At 38.4% G+C, this 17,859-nt stretch overlaps 1 protein-coding gene across 8 annotated transcripts in view; it reads left to right on the forward strand.

Moving 5' to 3' along the window:
• The first annotated feature begins 1,727 nt into the window (after nt 1–1,727).
• The window catches only part of LOC129046027 (zinc finger protein 37A-like), a 99,964-nt gene continuing 83,832 nt past the window's right edge, over nt 1,728–17,859 (forward strand). For 6 of the 8 annotated variants that reach the window (XR_010407569.1, XR_010407568.1, XM_064579011.1 and 3 more), the window contains exons 1-2: nt 1,728–2,047; nt 2,561–2,608. Coding sequence is in view for 3 of the 8 variants with exons in the window: in XM_064579011.1 (XP_064435081.1) it covers nt 2,005–2,047; nt 2,561–2,608 (91 nt within the window). In the remaining 5 variants the exon portion in view is untranslated. The remainder of the gene's footprint in view (nt 2,048–2,560; nt 2,609–17,859) is intronic. The other 2 variants (XR_010407570.1, XM_064579010.1) reach the window with 1 other exon arrangement.

Consider the following 17,859-nt stretch of genomic DNA (forward strand, 5'->3'; position numbering starts at 1 on the left):
TAGAACATAAAATCCATAGAAAGATCTGAGTAAATAATGAGTTACAAGTAAAAAAAAAAACAAAAATACAAATGTAAAAAGTAATACATTTCACATCTATATGGAAATGTTGAGTTATTAAATTATGTCACACTTTGGATCATAATTCAGGGGATAAATCTGCATCTTTCTTTCAACTTTCATCTCAAAGATTTAGATACAAAAATATATGAATTACTTGAAAAGAAAATTAAGTTGGGACAACTTTTCAAAATCTGACACAAGTCCCAAAGGCCAAAAAATAAGGCTGATAAATCTGACTATGTAAAACTTAATATTACTTTATGGGCAAAAACAAGGGTTTGGTGGGGCCTCTGGCTGCTGAGCATCAAGGTGTGAGTGGAGGATGAGCATTTTCTGAGAAAGGCGCTGAGGTTACATATGTGTGTGTGTGCGTGTGTGTGTGTGTGTAAAACAATTCCATGAAGAACTTTGAAATTTTCTTTAAATGTTCATATTTTGAATCCCTATTCAAGTTTTTGGTGATGTCTGAGCTACAGATGTAGCTTTCTTTTTATTCCAGATGCCTAATGCCAAGTCCTAAGGAGGTTAATTGAATATTCCACTCTTCTCCATTGCTTTGCAAAACCATTTCTCCCACAATAAAGTTCTTAAGTTCCCTTGTTCTGTGCCTGTACATATATTCTGCAAAGTCCTTTCCAAAAGATGCATGATTTGCATTTCCCTGAACATTTGCTTGATTATTTCATTTTGCTTTGTGTCATTTTTTATGCATTAATTACTTTTGAAAAGTGTACCTGCACTCCCCCTACTTTTTTCTTTCCTTTGGTTAAAAGATTTTTTTACTTTTACTGGAGTTCCATTTTCTAGTAACATATAAATGTCACAACCTTAATCCTAGGAGATATTTTTATGTCCCTTGACTTCTCTTAGCCACTGAGAGTTCAATAGGCACACAGGTGAAGAAGATCCCGTTTAAAATTCTGTTTTCTACTTTGCACTACTTTCCACACAGAAAATTAGAATACAGCAAAATAAGCATCCATTCTTCGATTTTAAGTTTTCCTTGCCATATATGTTTTTTCTTCTAAAAGGTAAAGCCAATTTACAAATGTATAATTTCAATCCTAAATACTTAACTCTTCATGCCGTTAAATAGATTACTATATTTCCTATGTGATTCCCATATTAGTTTCACACCGAACAAGAGTAATCATGTGTTCCTTAATATTCCTAATTCCCAGCCCATATTTAAATTTCCCAAATTATCCCCATAGTCTGTGGTAGCTGCTGTCTTTTCAGTCGGGATCTGATCGAGGGGCAAGCATAGCATTGGATTGTAAAGGTCACATTAAAACTGGAACATCTGGGGGCTCTAAAACAACGTGGACAGAAAGATGGTCACCGACAGCATTTTACCAAACGTCTCAAAAAGCGTAAAATACCGCGAAGTCAAGAAGCGAGCGCAGAGGACAATGGGAAATGTAGTCCACTCCAGAGGGATCACCGCGCAGCACTCTGGGAACGGGGCCTCTGGCTTTCTTCTGCGCATGTGCCCTCGCACCCGCCTCTTCCTCTCTGAGCGCCGTCGTAGGAGGAGGTGCACACGTGGGGCGAGAGCGCTGAGTGGCTGGGCTCAGCGCGCGTGGGGTGCCAGCGTGGGGGGCTGGGCTTGTGCGGGGGCGCTGAGTAACACCGGGGAGCAGCCGGGGCGGGGGGCACTTCCCGAGCCCGGGACGCGCGCCGGGGCCTGCGGTCCGCGTGGGCAGGTGGGGCTGAGCCCGGTCAGAAGCAGGTGCTCGCTCGGTGCGGGGCAGGCCGTGCGGGGACCGTGACCCCGACCCTGCCGGCAGCTCAACCTGGGGAAACCCTTCCCCGCAGCGGGAGGGGCAAGCCAAGGGAAGTGGGTCTGCGGTGGAGCCCGAGTGGGGGAGCCGCCAAGACCAGGTAAATTTCAGGTCCGCACCTGTAACCGGGGGAAGAGCCCCTCTTCTGGAAGTGAGGATGATGATAATAAGGTCTGCTTCTTGGCGCTTCTCTGGGTTAGGTAAGAGGTCACCTGTCCAAGTAGCAACACACGCTTGGTCCCTGTGGGAAATCTAAGTCTCAGATGAGTGAGCAGGGTGTCCACCGTCCTGTCCCGTTTACTTTGCTCTCTGGGTTCTCTAAGGCAAGGAGTAAAATGGTACTCCTGGGACAGTGGATAAAGATGGAGCCTGAGTCTTTTTTCTGTGTTAATTTTAATGAAAGAGCAGTGCTTTGTCCGTTCCTATACTCGAATCATTTGTTGTTGTTTTTCCTATTATTTTTTTAAGTTGATTAAAAAAAAAAAAAAAAAGTGTAGTAACCTGCAGGTTTATGTCCCCGTAACCACTTCAGGGACTCATGTGGACAGCTTTTGTTGGCTCTGCATGGTCAGTCCATGTCTTTTCAAGGCCCAAACGCCCTATTCCTGTAGGGAGCCTGCGCCCCATCTGGGATGCTGAGACTTTGTGGAACTGAATGTAGGAGCTGTGAGGCATGCCAGCTCTCTTGATCCCTCCCCTTTCTTTCCACCCAGCTGAGCTTTACAATCTCCCAAGAGGTGCAGAAAATGAACACATCTCAGGTGAGCATTTTACTCCTTCCTCACTTTGTATTAGGATGGATTTAAGAGGTTTATAAAGAGTCCATACATTCAGAAAAGTAGAAATAGATTTAGATCAAGTTAAGCTTTACTTTTTTACACTGTTTTACACTGTTTACCATTAATCCTGATTTTTAATGTTAGGATGCGAGTAGGCACCCTTTATCAGTATAAGCAGAGTCCTTCCTATGACAGTTTGCTAAGATGTTGTTTTAGTCATAAACGTGCAAAAGTTATGTTCTAGTTGGCCCAAATGTGGAACTAGAATTTCAAGGTCTGAGGGTGGGCTCAGATTCTATGTTGACAGTGTACACGAAATCCTGTGAGTTAAGGGAACATATACCCAGTGTTTTGGTCCTTCTGCTTCTGTATATCCAGCTGTCATTTTTTTTTTAATTTTGGATAAATAGTGTATTCGTATGGCCCAGGATACATGCTGAGAAGCCCTACTCCTGCTAGCATCCCTGTTCCTATCTGTATGATGTCCTCTACTATTTTCGTTGGAACCAACAGTTATGCATACCGTATATTCTTGCTTTATAGTTTGTTTTTTCATAAATACAATTTGGACATTTTTCCATATTGATACTTAAAAATCTTCATTTTTTTTTTAAGATTTTATTTATTTATTTGACAGAGAGAGACACAGCGAGAGAGGGAACACAAGCAGGGGGAGTGGGAGAGGGAGAAGCAGGCTTCCTGCGGAGCAGGTTGCCCAACACGGGGCTCGATCCCAGAACCCTGGGATCATGACCAGAGCCGAAGGCAGACGCTTAACGACTGAGCCACCCAGGCGCCCCGAAAAATCTTCATTTTTTATATAGCTGCATAGTATTCCATTATGTAAAATACTGATTATTTAGCCAGCCTTCTCTTGAAAGAGACATTTGGGTTGTTGATAATTTTATGTTTGTATGGGTGAAACTATAAGCTAAAATGGTCAGAGGTTAAATGCTGCTTCATTTTGTTAAATACTGTAGAATTGTCCTCCATAGTGGTGGTTATATTTGTTTTGCTGCATGTGAAGTGTTTATTCAAAATTGGCATATTGATAGCAGCAATGTCCACAACAGGCAAAGTACAGAAAGAGCCCAGTTGTCCATCGACAGATGAATGGGTAAAGAAGATGTGGTGTATATATATATACACATACACACACACACACAATGGAATATTACTCAGCCATCAGAAAATTGAAATCTTGCCATTTGCAACGACGTGGATGGAACTAGAGTATATTAGGCAAAGCGAAATAAGTCAATCAGGAAAAGACAATTATATGGTTTTACTCATATGTGGAATTTAAGAAACAAATCAAAGGATCATAGGGAAGGGAGGGAAAAATAAAACAAGACTAAACCAGAGGGCGCCTGGGTGGCTCAGTTGGTTAAGCGACTGCCTTCGGCTCAGGTCATGATCCTGGAGTCCCTGGATCGAGTCCGGCATCGGGCTCCCTGCTCAGCAAGGAACCTGCTTCTCCCTCTGACCCTCCCCCTTCTCATGTGCTCTCTGTCTCGTTCTCTCTGTCTCAAATAAATAAATAAATAAATAATCTTTAAGAAAAAAAGACTAAACCAGAGAGGGAGACAAACCATAAGAGACTCCTAACTCTAGGAAACAAACTGAGGGTTGCTGGAGGGGAGGTGGGTGGGGAGATGGGGTAACTGGATGATGGGCATTAAGGACGGCATGTGATGTAATGAGCACTGGGTGTTATATGCAACTGATGAATCACCAAACTCTACCTCTGAAACTAATAATATACCATATGTTAATTTAATTTAAATAAAATTTAATTTAATTTTTAAAAATTGGTATATTGAGCACCTGTAGTGCTCACTGTGGTAGTTACTGCATGAACAGCTGACAAAGATGTCTGCCCTCATGTCGCTTACATCCAGGTGATGGGGGGTCGTAAACTTAAGAGACTTTGTTTTTTGATAATTGATGCAGAAGAAATAAAACAAGGAACATGTTGTGAGGACCAGTTTTAATTTTAAATAAGTTAATCAGATAGGCTTCTCTGAGAAAATACTTGAAAAAACATTTGACAGTTGTGAGGAAGGAAAGCTTTTGGGTATCTACAGAAGAACACTGGAAGCCAAGCGAGCTGCCAGTGCAAGTGCCCTGGGGCAGGGTGGACCAGAGGTCTACAACCAGCAAGAATAGCAGTAGGCCAGCATGGCTGCAGCATGGCTGAATAGGTAAAAGAGGGCAGATTGTGGAATTGAAGGCCGTCACACTTTTCACCCACATAATACAGTGGAGACCCATCCATGCTGTTGCATCTTTCCGTAGGGTGTCCCGTTGTCCAATGATTGGATCTATCACAATTTGTTAATCCATTTGCCAGTTGGTGGACATCTGTGTTCCCACCTTTTGGCTTTGTGAATAAAGCCGCAGTAAGTGTTCATTTTTCAGTCTTTTTTGCATGGACACATATCTTCATTCCTCTTGAGAAAATGATTAAGAGAGCGTGTGGGATACTGGGTTTTGTAGTAAGTGTATGTTTAACATCATAAGATGCTGCCATACTGTTTTTCAGAGTGGCCGTGCCATTGAGATTTCTAGATGCTCTGAATCCTTGCCAGCATTTGGTATTGTCAGTTTGGGATGAGGAAGCAGTGTTGGGTTTTTTTGTTTTTGTTTTTTGGGTTTGTTTTTTGGTTTTTTGGTTTTGGTTTTGGTTTGTTTTTTTTTTTTCAATTTAAGCCACTCCGCTAGGTTTGTACAGGTATTTCATTTTGTTTTTAGTTTAATCTGATGTCTGATGATGTTGAACATCATTTCGTTTGCGTATTTGCTATCTGTACCTCCTCCGTGGTGAAATATCAGATCTTTTCTCAAATCTTTTGTTGGTTTTTTCTCATTGAGTTTTTCTTATTCCCAGATTTTGAGAGTTGTTTAGATATTCTGATACAGGTCCTTTATTGGGAATGTTTTATGGATGTATTCTAATCCATGACTTATCTTTTCATTTGCTTAATGCTGTCTTCCAAGAACATTTTTAATTGATCAATTAAAATTTATCAAAATATCAGACTTTATGGGTTGTTTGTTTTTTCTTTCTTTTTTTTTGTTTGGTCCCATCTAAGGAATCTTTGCCTAATCCGGGTCACAAATATATTCCTATGTTATCTGTTAAAAGTTTATAGTTACGGATCTTACATTTATGATCAGTTTGAGTTTTTTTTAATTTAAAAAAAAATTTTTTTTAATTTTGTTTATGATACAAGTTGTAGCAGTTCAAGGAAAGTTTTTTTTTTTTCTCCTTGTCTTACGGAGCTTTATTACTTCCAGTACCATTTGTTAAGAAGAAGGTACTTTATCTCCATTGAATTGCTTCGGCATCTCTGTTGGAAGTCATTTGACCATGTGTCCCTCTATTTCTGGACTCTGTTCCGTTGTTTTGTGTATCATTTTGCCTTTATCACACTGTCTTGATTATTGTTTTAATTACATGTTTTAATTAACATGTAATTGATTAATTATGTATCTTGTAATGTGAGTTCTTCAACTTTGTTCTCTTCAGAATTATTTTGGATATTCTTTTTTTTTTTTTTTAAGATTTTATTTTATTGGGGCGCCTGGGTGGCTCAGTTGGTTAAGCGACTGCCTTCGGCTCAGGTCATGATCCTGGAGTCCCTGGATCAAGTCCCGCATCGGGCTCCCTGCTCGGCAGGGAGTCTGCTTCTCCCTCTCCCACTCCCCGTTTGTGTTCCCTCTCTCGCTGTGTCTTTCTCTGTCAAATAAATAAATAAAATCTTTAAAAAAAAAAAAAAGATTTTATTTTATTTATTTGACAGAGAGAGAGAGAGACAGCTAGAGAGGCAACAGAAGCAGGGGGAGTGGGAGAGGGAGAAGCAGGCTCCCAGCCGAGCAGAGAGCCCGATGCGGGGCTCGATCCCAGGACCCTGGGATCATGACCTGAGCCGAAGGCAGACGCTTAACGACTGAGCCACCCAGGTGCCCCTATTTTGGATATTCTAGGTCCTATCCTTTTCCTTTAAGAATCATTCTATCTCCTAAAAGTTTACTGGGATTTTTGCCTGTGATCATATGAGACCTACAGATCAACTTGGGGAGAACTAACAGAACTGACATTGGAGCATACTGAGCCTTTCAATCCCTGAACACACAATAGCTTTTCATTTAGTGATAAGGTGGGTTGGGAACTATGAAAGTACATGATCTATTTTACATTTTAGAAGAATCAGTCGCTCCTGTTTAAGAATTGATTCTAGTGGGGCACTGGTTGAAGCAGTGACAATTTAGGAAGCTATTCAGGTGATTCAAGTAAGAATCCATGGTATTAAGTTAGCACTGAGGAGTAGCTTTGCAAAGGTAGGAGTTTTGACAATGGGATAAAAACCTGTTTTTACATCTCAGTTTAGTTTGCTGAACATTTTTTTTATGATTTGGGTCCACTTCACTCCCTTTCTTTGAATTGTTTATTCTTTGTCCTGATTCTATTTTGTATTTTGATCTTTTACTTATATTTTGAGATTCACCTCTGCCTGTGATGTGGATTGCAAATTTTTCTCTAATATGTTATATTTTGGCCCTGCTTATAATTTCTGTCTTTGCCATAAAGAAATTTAATTATTGGGGCGCCTGGGTGGCTCAGTGGTTGGGCGTCTGCCTTCGGCTCGGGTCATGATCTCAGGGTCCTGGGATCGAGCCCCACATCGGGCTCCCTGCTCGGTGGGAAGCCTGCTTCTCCCCCTCCCACTCCCCCTGCTTGTGTTCCCTCTCTCGCTGTGTCTCTCTCTGTCAAGTAAATAAATAAAATATTAAAAAAAAAAAAAAAAGAAATTTAATTATTATTGTCATCAACTTTAGCAGCCTTTTCTTTTATGAATTCTGAATTCTGGGTCCTATTTAGGTATTTTCCACTTTCCCCACCAGTCCTGCTAAGATATGATTGATGTGTGATATTGCATTAGTTTAGGATATGCACCAAAATGATTTCATATATGTATATATTGCGAATTGATTGTCACAGTAAGTTTAGTTAACATCCATCACTTCACATAGTTAGAATTTTTTCCTTGTGATGAAAACTTTTAGAATTCATTCTCTTAGCAACTTTCAAATATACATGCAGTACTGTTAACTATAGTCACCATGCTGTACATTACATGTCCAGAACTTACTGTGTCCCTGGAAGTTTGTACCTATGACTGCCTTCACACAATTCCCCCAGGTACCACTACCCCCCACACCCCGCCTCTGGCAACCACCAGTCTATTTTCTGTTTCTATGAGTTTGGCTTTTTTAGATTCCACATGTAAGTGAGATCGTACAGTGTTTGTCTTTCTATATGTGACTTATGTTACTTAGTACAAGGCCCTCAGTGGCCATCTGTGTTGTTGTGAATGTCAGGATTTGTTTCTTTTTTATGGCTGAATAATACATGTATGTAATATATATATTATACATATGATATTATGTATATTACATATATATATTATGCCCCCTTTTTTTAATCCATTCATCCATTGATGGATGCCTACATTATTTACATGTCCTGGCTATTGTAAATAATGCTGCAATGAATAGGGGGTGCAGGTACCTCCTTGAAATAGTTATTTCACTTCCTTTAGATATATATAGAGATATAGATATAGATATCTCCAGCTACTGCTGGGTCATATGGTAGTTCTATTTTTAATTTTTTGAGTAACTTCCATATTGTTTTCCATAGTAGCTGCACCAATTTACTTTCCCACTCACAGTGGACAAAGGTTCCCTTTTCTCTATATCCTCACCAACACTTGTTGTCTCCTGTCTTTTATATGATAGCCATTCTAACAGGTGTGAGATGGTATCTCATTTTGGTTTTGATTTGCATTTCCCTGGTGATTAGTGGTGTAGAGCATCTTTTCATATACCTGCAGGCCATTTAGATTTCTTCCTTGGAAAAATGTCTATTCAGTTCCTCTGTCCATTTTTTTTATCAGAATGGAGGTTTTTTGCTACTGAGTTATATGAGTTCTTATATAAAGAGTTTTGGTTATTAACCTCATATGAGTTTTTCATTTGCAAATATTTTTTTCCATTTAGAAGGTTACCTTTTCATTCTGGTGATTTTTTTTTTTTTTTTTTTTTTTTTGCTGTGCAGAAGCTTTTTAGTTTGATGTAGACCCCCTTGTTTATTTGTGCCTTTGGTATAAATCCAGAAGTCATCACCAAGACCAATGTCAAAAGCTTAACTCTACATTTTATACTAGGAGTTTTATGGCTGCAGGTCTTACATTCAAGTGTTTAATCCACTTTGATTTGATTTTTGTGTATGGTGTAAGAAAGTGGTCCAGTTTAATTTTTTGCCTGTGACTGTCCAGTTTTCCCAACACTTTAATTGAAGTGACTATCCTTTTACCACTGTATAGTCTTGTCTCTTTTGTCATAAATTAATTGGCCATATTTGTTCTTTTATTTTCGGGCTCTCTGTTCTGTTCCATTGGTCAGTGTGCCTGTTTTTATGCCAGTACCATACTGTTTTGATTACTGTAGCTTTGTAATATCATTTGAAATCAGGGACTGTGATGTCTCCAGCTTTGTTCTTTCACAATATTGCTTGCACTACTTGGGATCTTTTGTGGTTCCATACAAATTTTAGGATTCTTTTTAAAAATATTAACTTTCCCAATACATGAGCATGGAGTATCTTTCCACTTATTCATGTCCTCTTCAATTACTTTCACCAATGTCTTATAATTTTTATTGTATAGATCTTTTACCTCCTTGGTTACGTTTATTCCTAGGTTTTTATTCTTTCTGATGGAATTATAAATGGGATTGTATTAATTTCCCTTTCTTATAGTTCACTGTGGTGTAGAGAAACTCTTGATTTTTGAATATTGATTTTTACATACTGCAACTTTACTGAATTTATTAGTTCTGGCAATTTTAGTGGAATCTTTAGAGTTTTCTATATCTAACATTATGTCACCTGTAAATAGAAACAGTTTTACTTTTTCCTTTACCATTTGGATTCCTTTTTTTTTTCTTTCTTTTTGTTTTTCTTACCTAATCGCTCTGGCTAGGACTTCCAGTACTGTTGAATAAAAGTGGCAAGAGAGGACATCCTTGCTTTGTTCCTGATCTCAGAGGAAAAGCTTTCAACTTTCCCTCATTGAGTATGATGTTAGCTATGGGTTTGTCATATATAGCCTTTGTTATGTTGAGGTATAGTCCCTTTGTACCCACTTTGTTGAGAGTTTTTATCATGAATGGATATTGGATTTTGTCAGATGCTTTTTCTGCATCTATTGAAATGATCGTATGATTTTTATTCATTTTGTTACTGTGGTGTATCACATGGATTGATTTGTGGGTGTTGAGCCATCTTTGCATACCTAAAATAAGTTCCACTTGATCATGGTGTATGATCCTTTTAATGTATTACTGAGCTAGGTTTGCCAATTTTGTTGAGAATTTTGCATCTGTGTTCATCAGGGATATTGGCCTGTAATTTTCTTACAGTGTCCTTGTCCAGTCTTGGTATCAGGAATGCTGGCTTCATAAAATTAGTTTCAAAGTGTTCCCTCCTCGTGTTATTTTTTGGAAGAGTTTGAGAAGGTTTGGTATTCTTCTTTAAATGATTAGTAGAATTCACCAGTGAAGCCATCTGGTCCTGGGCTTTTGCTGATTGGGAGGTTTTGATTACTGATTCAGTCTTCTTGCTAGTAATCAGTCTGTTCAGATTTTCTAGATTATCCAGTTTGTTGGTGTATAATTGTTCATAGTAGTCTCTTGTGAACCTTTGCCTTATTTTGTGTTATCAGTTGTAATGTCTCCTCTTTCATTTCTTTTTTTTTTAGATTTATTGATTTATTTTAGAGAGAGAGTGTGCAAGCAGGGGGGAGGGGCAGAGGGCGAGGAAGAGAGAGACTCCTCAAGCAGACTCCCCACTAAGCACAGATCCCGATGTGGGGCTCCATCCCAGGACCCTGAGATCATGACCTGAGCCAAAATCAACAGTTGACACTTAACTGACTGAGCCACCTAGGTACCCCTCTCCTCTTTCATTTCTAAATTTGTTGATTTATTTGCATCCTCTTTCTTAGTTTCCTGGTGAGTCTAGCTACAGGTTTGTCTATTTTGTTTGTGTTTGGGAAGAATAGCTCTTAGTTTCCTTGGTCTTTTCTATTGTCTTTTTAGTTTCTATTTCATTTACTTCCACTCTGGTCTTTTTTTATTACCTTAAAGTGTAAAGTGAGATTGCTTATTTGAAATCTTTGTTTATTAATGTAGGCATTTATCACCATGAATTCCCCTCTTAAAACAGCTTTTGCCATGTCTCATAAGTTTTAGTATGTTGTATTTCCATTTTCATTTGTCTCAAAATATTTTTTGATTTCTCATTTTATTTCTTCTTTGACCCATTGGTTGGTTGGTAGCATGTCGTTTAATATCCACATATTTGTGCATTGTCTGGAGTAATTTCAGTTTATTTCTAGTTTTATACCATTGTAGTTAGAGAAGATGCTTGATATGATTTCAGTCTTCTTAAATTTATTAAGATTTGTTTTGTGGCCTAACATATGATGTATCCTGGAGAATGTTTCCAAGTGCACCCAAAAAGAATGTGTATTTTCCTGCTTTTAGATGGAATGTTTCTAAATGTCTGTTAAGTCCATTTGGTAATAACATGTAGTTTGTCTTATGTTTCCTTACTGATTTTCTTGCTGGATGATCTGTCCATTGTTGCAGATGGTATATTGCAGTCCCAACCTATTACTGTATCCCTGTCTATTTCTACCTTCAGATCTATTAATTTCTTTATAATATTAGATCTTCCTGTGTTGGGCATAAATATTTACAAAGGTTACATCCTCTTGTTGGATTGATCCCTTATCATTATATAATTGCCTACTTTGTTTCTTGTTATAGTCTTTGTCTTAAAGTTTGTTTTGTTTGTTGTAAGTATGGCTATCCTTATTTTCTTTTTAATTCCATTTGCATGGAATATCTTTTGCATCTCTTCACTCTCAGTCTGTGTCCTTAAAGCCGAAGTGAGTCTTTTGTAGGCGGCATGTATTTGTAACCTTAAAAAAAAAAATCTATTTGGCCACTTTCTTTTGATTAGAGAATTTAGTCCATTTATATTAAAATAATTATTTATAGTTATGTCCCTTCTGTTGCCATTTGTTCATTGTTTTTCTGGCTTTGGGTAATTCCTTTGTTCCTTTCTTTTTGTTCATTCCTTGTGATTTGGTGATTTGGGGTAGTCGTATGCTTTGATTTATCTTTTGGTTTTCTAAAGGTTTTTGCTTGTGGTTACCATGAGGGTTATGTGAAACATGTTACATTTATAACAGTCTGTTTCAAGCTGATAACTAGTTAATTTTGAATGCATACCTCAGCTCTGCATTCTTATTTTGACCCTGACATTATGTTTTTGATGTCACAATTACATCTTTTTACCTTGTTTATCAGTAACAAATTATCATAATCATAGTTATTACTATTGTCTTTTAACCTTTGTTGTAGATTTATAACCCACCACCATTACATTATTTCTTTGAATAAGCTTTCTGCTCCTTTCCAGTTCTCTTCTCCTTCTGGGACCCCTTATAATGCAAATATAGTCTACTTGAAGGTTTCCCATAATTCCTTTAAGATATTTTCATTCCCTTTCATTCTTTTTCCTGTACTACTTCTTAATTGTTGAATTCCACTGCCCTGTTACTGAGTTCACTGATCCTTCTGCTTGACCTAGGCTACTGTTAAACCCCTCTATTGAAGTTTTTAGTTCAGTTACTGTATTCTTCAGCTCTAGATCTGCTAATTTCTCATATTTTCTGACTCTTCCTTAGAATTTTCACTTTATTTATGCATTGTTTTCCAGACCTCAGTGAGAATCCTAATGACCATTACTTTGAACTCTATCAGGTACCTCACTAATCTTTTTTTTAAATTATTATTATTATGTTCAGTTAGCCACTGTATAATACATCATTAGTTTTTGATGTGGTGTTCAGTGATTCATTAGTTGTGTGTAACACCCAGTACTCATCACAACACGTACCCTCCTTAATGCCCATCACCCTTTTACACCTCCCCCCGCCCCGGCTCCTCCCCTCTGAAACCCTCAGTTTGTTTCCCAGGGTCCATAGTCTCTCATGGTTCATCTCCCTCTCTGATTTCTCCCCCTTCAGATTTCCCTCCCTTCCCCTATGGTCCTCCAAGCTATTGCTCATGTTCCACATAGGAGTGAAACCGTATGATAATTGTCTTTCTCTGCTTGAATTACTTCACTTAGCGTAATCCCCTCCAGTTCCATCCATATTGATGCAAGTGGTGGGTATTCATCCTTTCTGATGGCTGAGTAATACTCCATTGTATATATGGACCACATCTTCTTTATCCATTCGTCTGTTGAAGGGCGTCTCAGCTCCTTCCACTGTTTGGCTGTTGTGGACATCACTGCTATAAACACTGGGTGCATGTGCCCCTTCTTTTCATTACATCTGTATCTTTGGGGTAAATGCCCAGTAGTGCAATTGCTGGGTCATAGGGTAGCTCTGTTTCTAAAATCTTGAGGAACCTCCATACTGTTCTCCAGAGTGGCTGTACCAACTTGCATTCCCACCAACAGTGTAAGAGGGTTCCCCTTTCTCCACATCCTTGCCAACATTTGTTGTTTCCTGTTTTGTTAATTTTTGCCATTCTAACTGGTGTAAGGTGGTATCTCAGTGTGGTTTTGATTTGTATTTCCCTGATGGCTAGTGATGTTGAGCATTCTTTCATGCATGTGTTAGCCATTTGCATGTGTCTGTTTGGAGAAGTGTCTGTTCATGTCTTCTGCCCATTTTTTGACTGGGTTATTTGTTTTTTGGGTGTTAAGTTTGAGAAGTTCTTTATAGATCTTGAATATCAGCCCTTTATCTGTAATGTCATTTGCAAATATCTTCTCCCATTCCGTGCAATTCAGCAGTGTGGCAGGATACAAAATCGATGCACAGAAATTAGTTGCTTTTCTATACACTAACAATGTAACTGTAGAAAGAGAAATTAAGGAATCGACTCCATTTACAATAGCAACAAAAAACATAAGATACCTAGGAATAAACCTAACCAAAGAGGTAAAGGATCTATACTCTGAGAAACTACTGAACACTTATGAAAGAAATTGAGGAAGACACAAAAAGATGGAAAAACATTCCATGCTCATGGATCGGAAAAATAAACATTGTTAAAATGTCTATCCTATGTGGAGAAAGGGGAACCCTTCTACACTGTGGGAATGCAAGCTGGTGCAGCCACTCTGGAAAACAGTATAGAGTTTCCTCAAAAAGTTGAAAATTGAGCTACCCTGTGATCCAGCAATTGCACTATTAGATATTTACACCAAAGATACAAATGTAGTGAACCAAAGGGGTACATGCACCACAATGTTTATAGCAGCAATGTCCACAGTAGCCAAACTATGGAAACAGCCTAGATGTCCATCAACAGATGAATGGATAAAGAAGATGTGGTGTATATATATATGATGGAATATTATGCAGCCATCAAAAAATGAAATCTTGCCATTTGCGATGATGTGGATGGAACTAGAAGGTATTATGCTAAGTGAAATAAGTCTATCAGAGAAAGACAGTTATCATATGATCTCACTGATATGAGGAATTTGAGAAACAAGACAGAGAATCATAGGGGAAGGGAGGGAAAAATGAAACAAGACGAAATCAGAGAGGGAGACAACCATAAGAGACTCTTAATCTCAATAAACAAACTAAGGGTTGCTGGAGGGGAGGGGGGTGGGAGGGATGAGGTGGCTGGGTGATGGACATTGGAGAGGGTATGTGCTATGGTGAGTGCTGTGAATTGTGTTAGACTGATGAATCACAGACCTGTACCCCTGAAACACATAATAAACTATATGTTAAAAAAAAAAAAAAATGTCTGTCCTGCCCAGAGAAATCTACACTTTCAGTGCCATCCCTATTAAAATACCATTGGCATTTTTCAAGGAGGTGGAACAAACAATCCTAAAATTTGTATGGAACCAGAAAAGACTCTGAATCACCAAGGGAATGTTGAAAAAGAAAAACAAAGCTGAGGGCATCACGTTGCCACCTGATTTTAAGCTCTGTTACAAAGCTGTGATCACCAAGACAGCATGGTATTGGCACAAAAACAGACACATAGGTCAATGAAACAGAATAGAGGGCCCAGGGGCGCCTGGGTGGCTCAGTCGTTAAGCGTCTGCCTTCAGCTCAGGTCATGATCCCAGGGTCCTGGGAACGAGCCCTGCATCAGGCTCCCTGCTCGGCAGGAAGCCTGCTTCTCCCTCTCCCACTCTCCCTACTTGTGTTCCCTCTCTCACTGTGTCTCTCTCTGTCAAATAAATAAATAAATAATCTTTAAAAATAAATAAATAAATAAATAAATAAATAAATAAATAAATAATCTTAAAAAAAAGAATAGAGAGCCCAAAAATGGACCCTCAACTCTATGGTCAACTAATCTTTGACAAAGCAGGAAAAAATATGCAATGGAAAAAAGACAGTCTCTTCAGTAAATGGTGCTGGGAAAATTGGACAGCCACATGCAGAAGAATGAAACTGGACCATTCTCCTACACCATACACAAAGATAAGCTCAGATTGGATGAAAGACCTCAATGTGAGACAGGAATCCATCAAAATCCTAGAGGAGAACATAGGCAGTAACCTCTTTTAAAAAAATTTTTTTTTTAGATTTTATTTATTTATTTATTTGAGAGAGAGAGAGAAACAGCATGAGAGGGGATAGGGTCAGAGGGAGAAGCAGGCTCTCTGCCGAGCCGGGAGCCCGATGCGGGACTCGATCCCAGGACTCCGGGATCATGACCTGAGCCAAAGGCAGTCGCCCAACCAACTGAGCCACCCAGGCGCCCGGCAGTAACCTCTTTGACATCAGCCACAGCAACTTCTTTCAAGACACGTCTGCAAAGGCAAGGGAAACAGAAGCAAAAATGAACTTTTGGGACTTCATCAAGATAAAAAGCTTCTGCACAGCAAAGGAAATAGTCAACTAATCTTCTTTTCATTAAGGACATTTTTGAGGTTTTATCTTGTTCTTTCATTTGGACCATATTCCTGTTTCTTCATTTTCCTTCTCTCTCTGTGTTGGTTTATGCACATTAGAAAAAACAGCCACTTCTTCCAGTCTTGACAGTGGCCTGGTGTAGAAGATGGACCTTATCATTCAGCCCAGCCCACACCCTTGGTTGTCTCTCAAATCTTTGTGATGGTCCAACCTGTTTCCTTTGTTCTTAGTGGTTACCAGTAGCTGAGGGTGTACCAAGATCCATTTTGATGTGGGTATTTTCTTATTCACTCAATATATAGGAGTTGCTCAGTTGTTCTCTTGATTTTTTGTGAGGAAACTGCTCCATGTGTAGCTGTAGATTTAGTGTGTCTGTGGGAGGAGGTGAGACAGGAACTTGCTACGTCACCAACTTGACCAGAACCCTCCACTTCCCAGCCTTACATTATAATAGAAACTTTCCATGTTGTGTTCTAGAACTTGATTAATTTTATTTTTTACATTTATATGTTTGGTCCACTCTAATTTTACCTTGTTCAGTGGTATGAGGTATAGATCTAACTTTCTTACCCCTCACTCCTATTTAATTATCCCTATGCCATTTTTGAAAGTTTATATTTTTTCCAAAAATAAAAGATGCCATCCTTTTTCTCCTTCAAAAATCACCTGTATTTTAGTCATTTTTAACTTTCTCTTCTGCTCCATGGTCATTCAAGCTCATCATCTATTAAAACTTTACAAAGTTTGAATATCAAGTACAACAAATACAACATCATTGTTCTTAAACATTTTCTGGCTATGTATGCTTTTTCAGCTTTCCATATGAATTTTCAAGCCAAGATAAGTAAGCTGTGTGTGTGTATGGTTAATAAATAATGAAGAAGATACATTTATTTGAAATTCTAGTTTGAATTAACAATTTAAAAAATCAACATCATTCTTTGTATTAACACCAAAGGAAAGAAAGCATGATCATACTATTGGATGTAGGAAATAAATTTTAGAATATTAAAATTTCCAGAGCGCCTGGAAGTTAAGCGTATGACCATTGATTGGGGTCAGCTCATGATCTCAGGATCATGGGATCGAGTCCTGCATCAGGCTCCATGCTCAGCATGGAGGCTGCTGCTTCTTCTCCCTCTGCTCTCCCTGCTCACACACTCACACTCTCTCTCTCTTTCTATCAAATAAATGAAATCTTTTTAAAAAGAATATTAAAATTTCTAGCATTCTAGGAATGAAAGAATCTTCCTTATTTTTATAAGCTGTATCTTTCAAAAACTTTAAAAAAATATTTGTAATTCATAGTTCACTAGGAAAACTTTTCCTGGGAAGAAAAATGTTGGAAGTCTTAGCCAGTGAAATAAGGCAAAAAAAAAATTCAAAGATCGGAAAGCAAGAAATAAATAATTTCCCCAGTGTTTATAGATGATATGATTGCTGATGTAGAAAATCTACATGTATCTATAGGTAAATTATTAGAATTAATGATACAAGATCAGTATGAAAAATTAGGAATTTATGCAGATAAAAATTTATATCTGTGTCATCAAGAAACACTTAGAAAGTGAAATTTCTAAATTTGATGTCTTTAAATATCAATTGCCAGAATAGCTGTCTTCTCCCTTTGACTGCCTTATCCACACTGATAGCCTCTGAATTATTTCTCCCACCTGATGTAGATTTTCTTCATATAGTCTGCTCCAAACACAAATCGAGCATCTTCAATATTGTCTCATTGTTCTTCGATGAATTGCTCTGCCAAGCGTCACCCCAGCATCCTGATGATTCTGAGTGTTGCCGAATTTGACCCTGGTCATTTCTCTGAGTCTGCTTTGTCCATTTTCTCTTACCACCAATAATAAACTTTTCCCCTGCCTTCTTGGTTTATTCTTCTTCTGGTAAATATTGGTATTCTCTCAAATTCAGTTTTGTATCTTTTTTCCCCTCAATTTATATGTCCTGTCTGAGCCAGCAGATTCTGTATTATGATTTCAGTTATCACCTTAGTGACTAATGTCCATTACAATCCTTATCTTTATTGTAGACTTCATATGCTACAAAATCACGTAACCAGCTATGCAGTGGATAACTTTTCTGTGTGTCCTCACATATTTTGAGTACAACATAAACAAGATGTGCCTCGCTGTGATCCTCTACCCAACCCTCTTTACCTCTTTTTCCAGTTTC

Source organism: Mirounga angustirostris, unplaced genomic scaffold, assembly GCF_029215605.1.
Source record: "Mirounga angustirostris isolate CCGP_5_RB_7025 unplaced genomic scaffold, mMirAng1.0.hap1 SCAF_15, whole genome shotgun sequence".
NCBI classification, from domain to species: Eukaryota; Metazoa; Chordata; class Mammalia; order Carnivora; family Phocidae; genus Mirounga; species Mirounga angustirostris.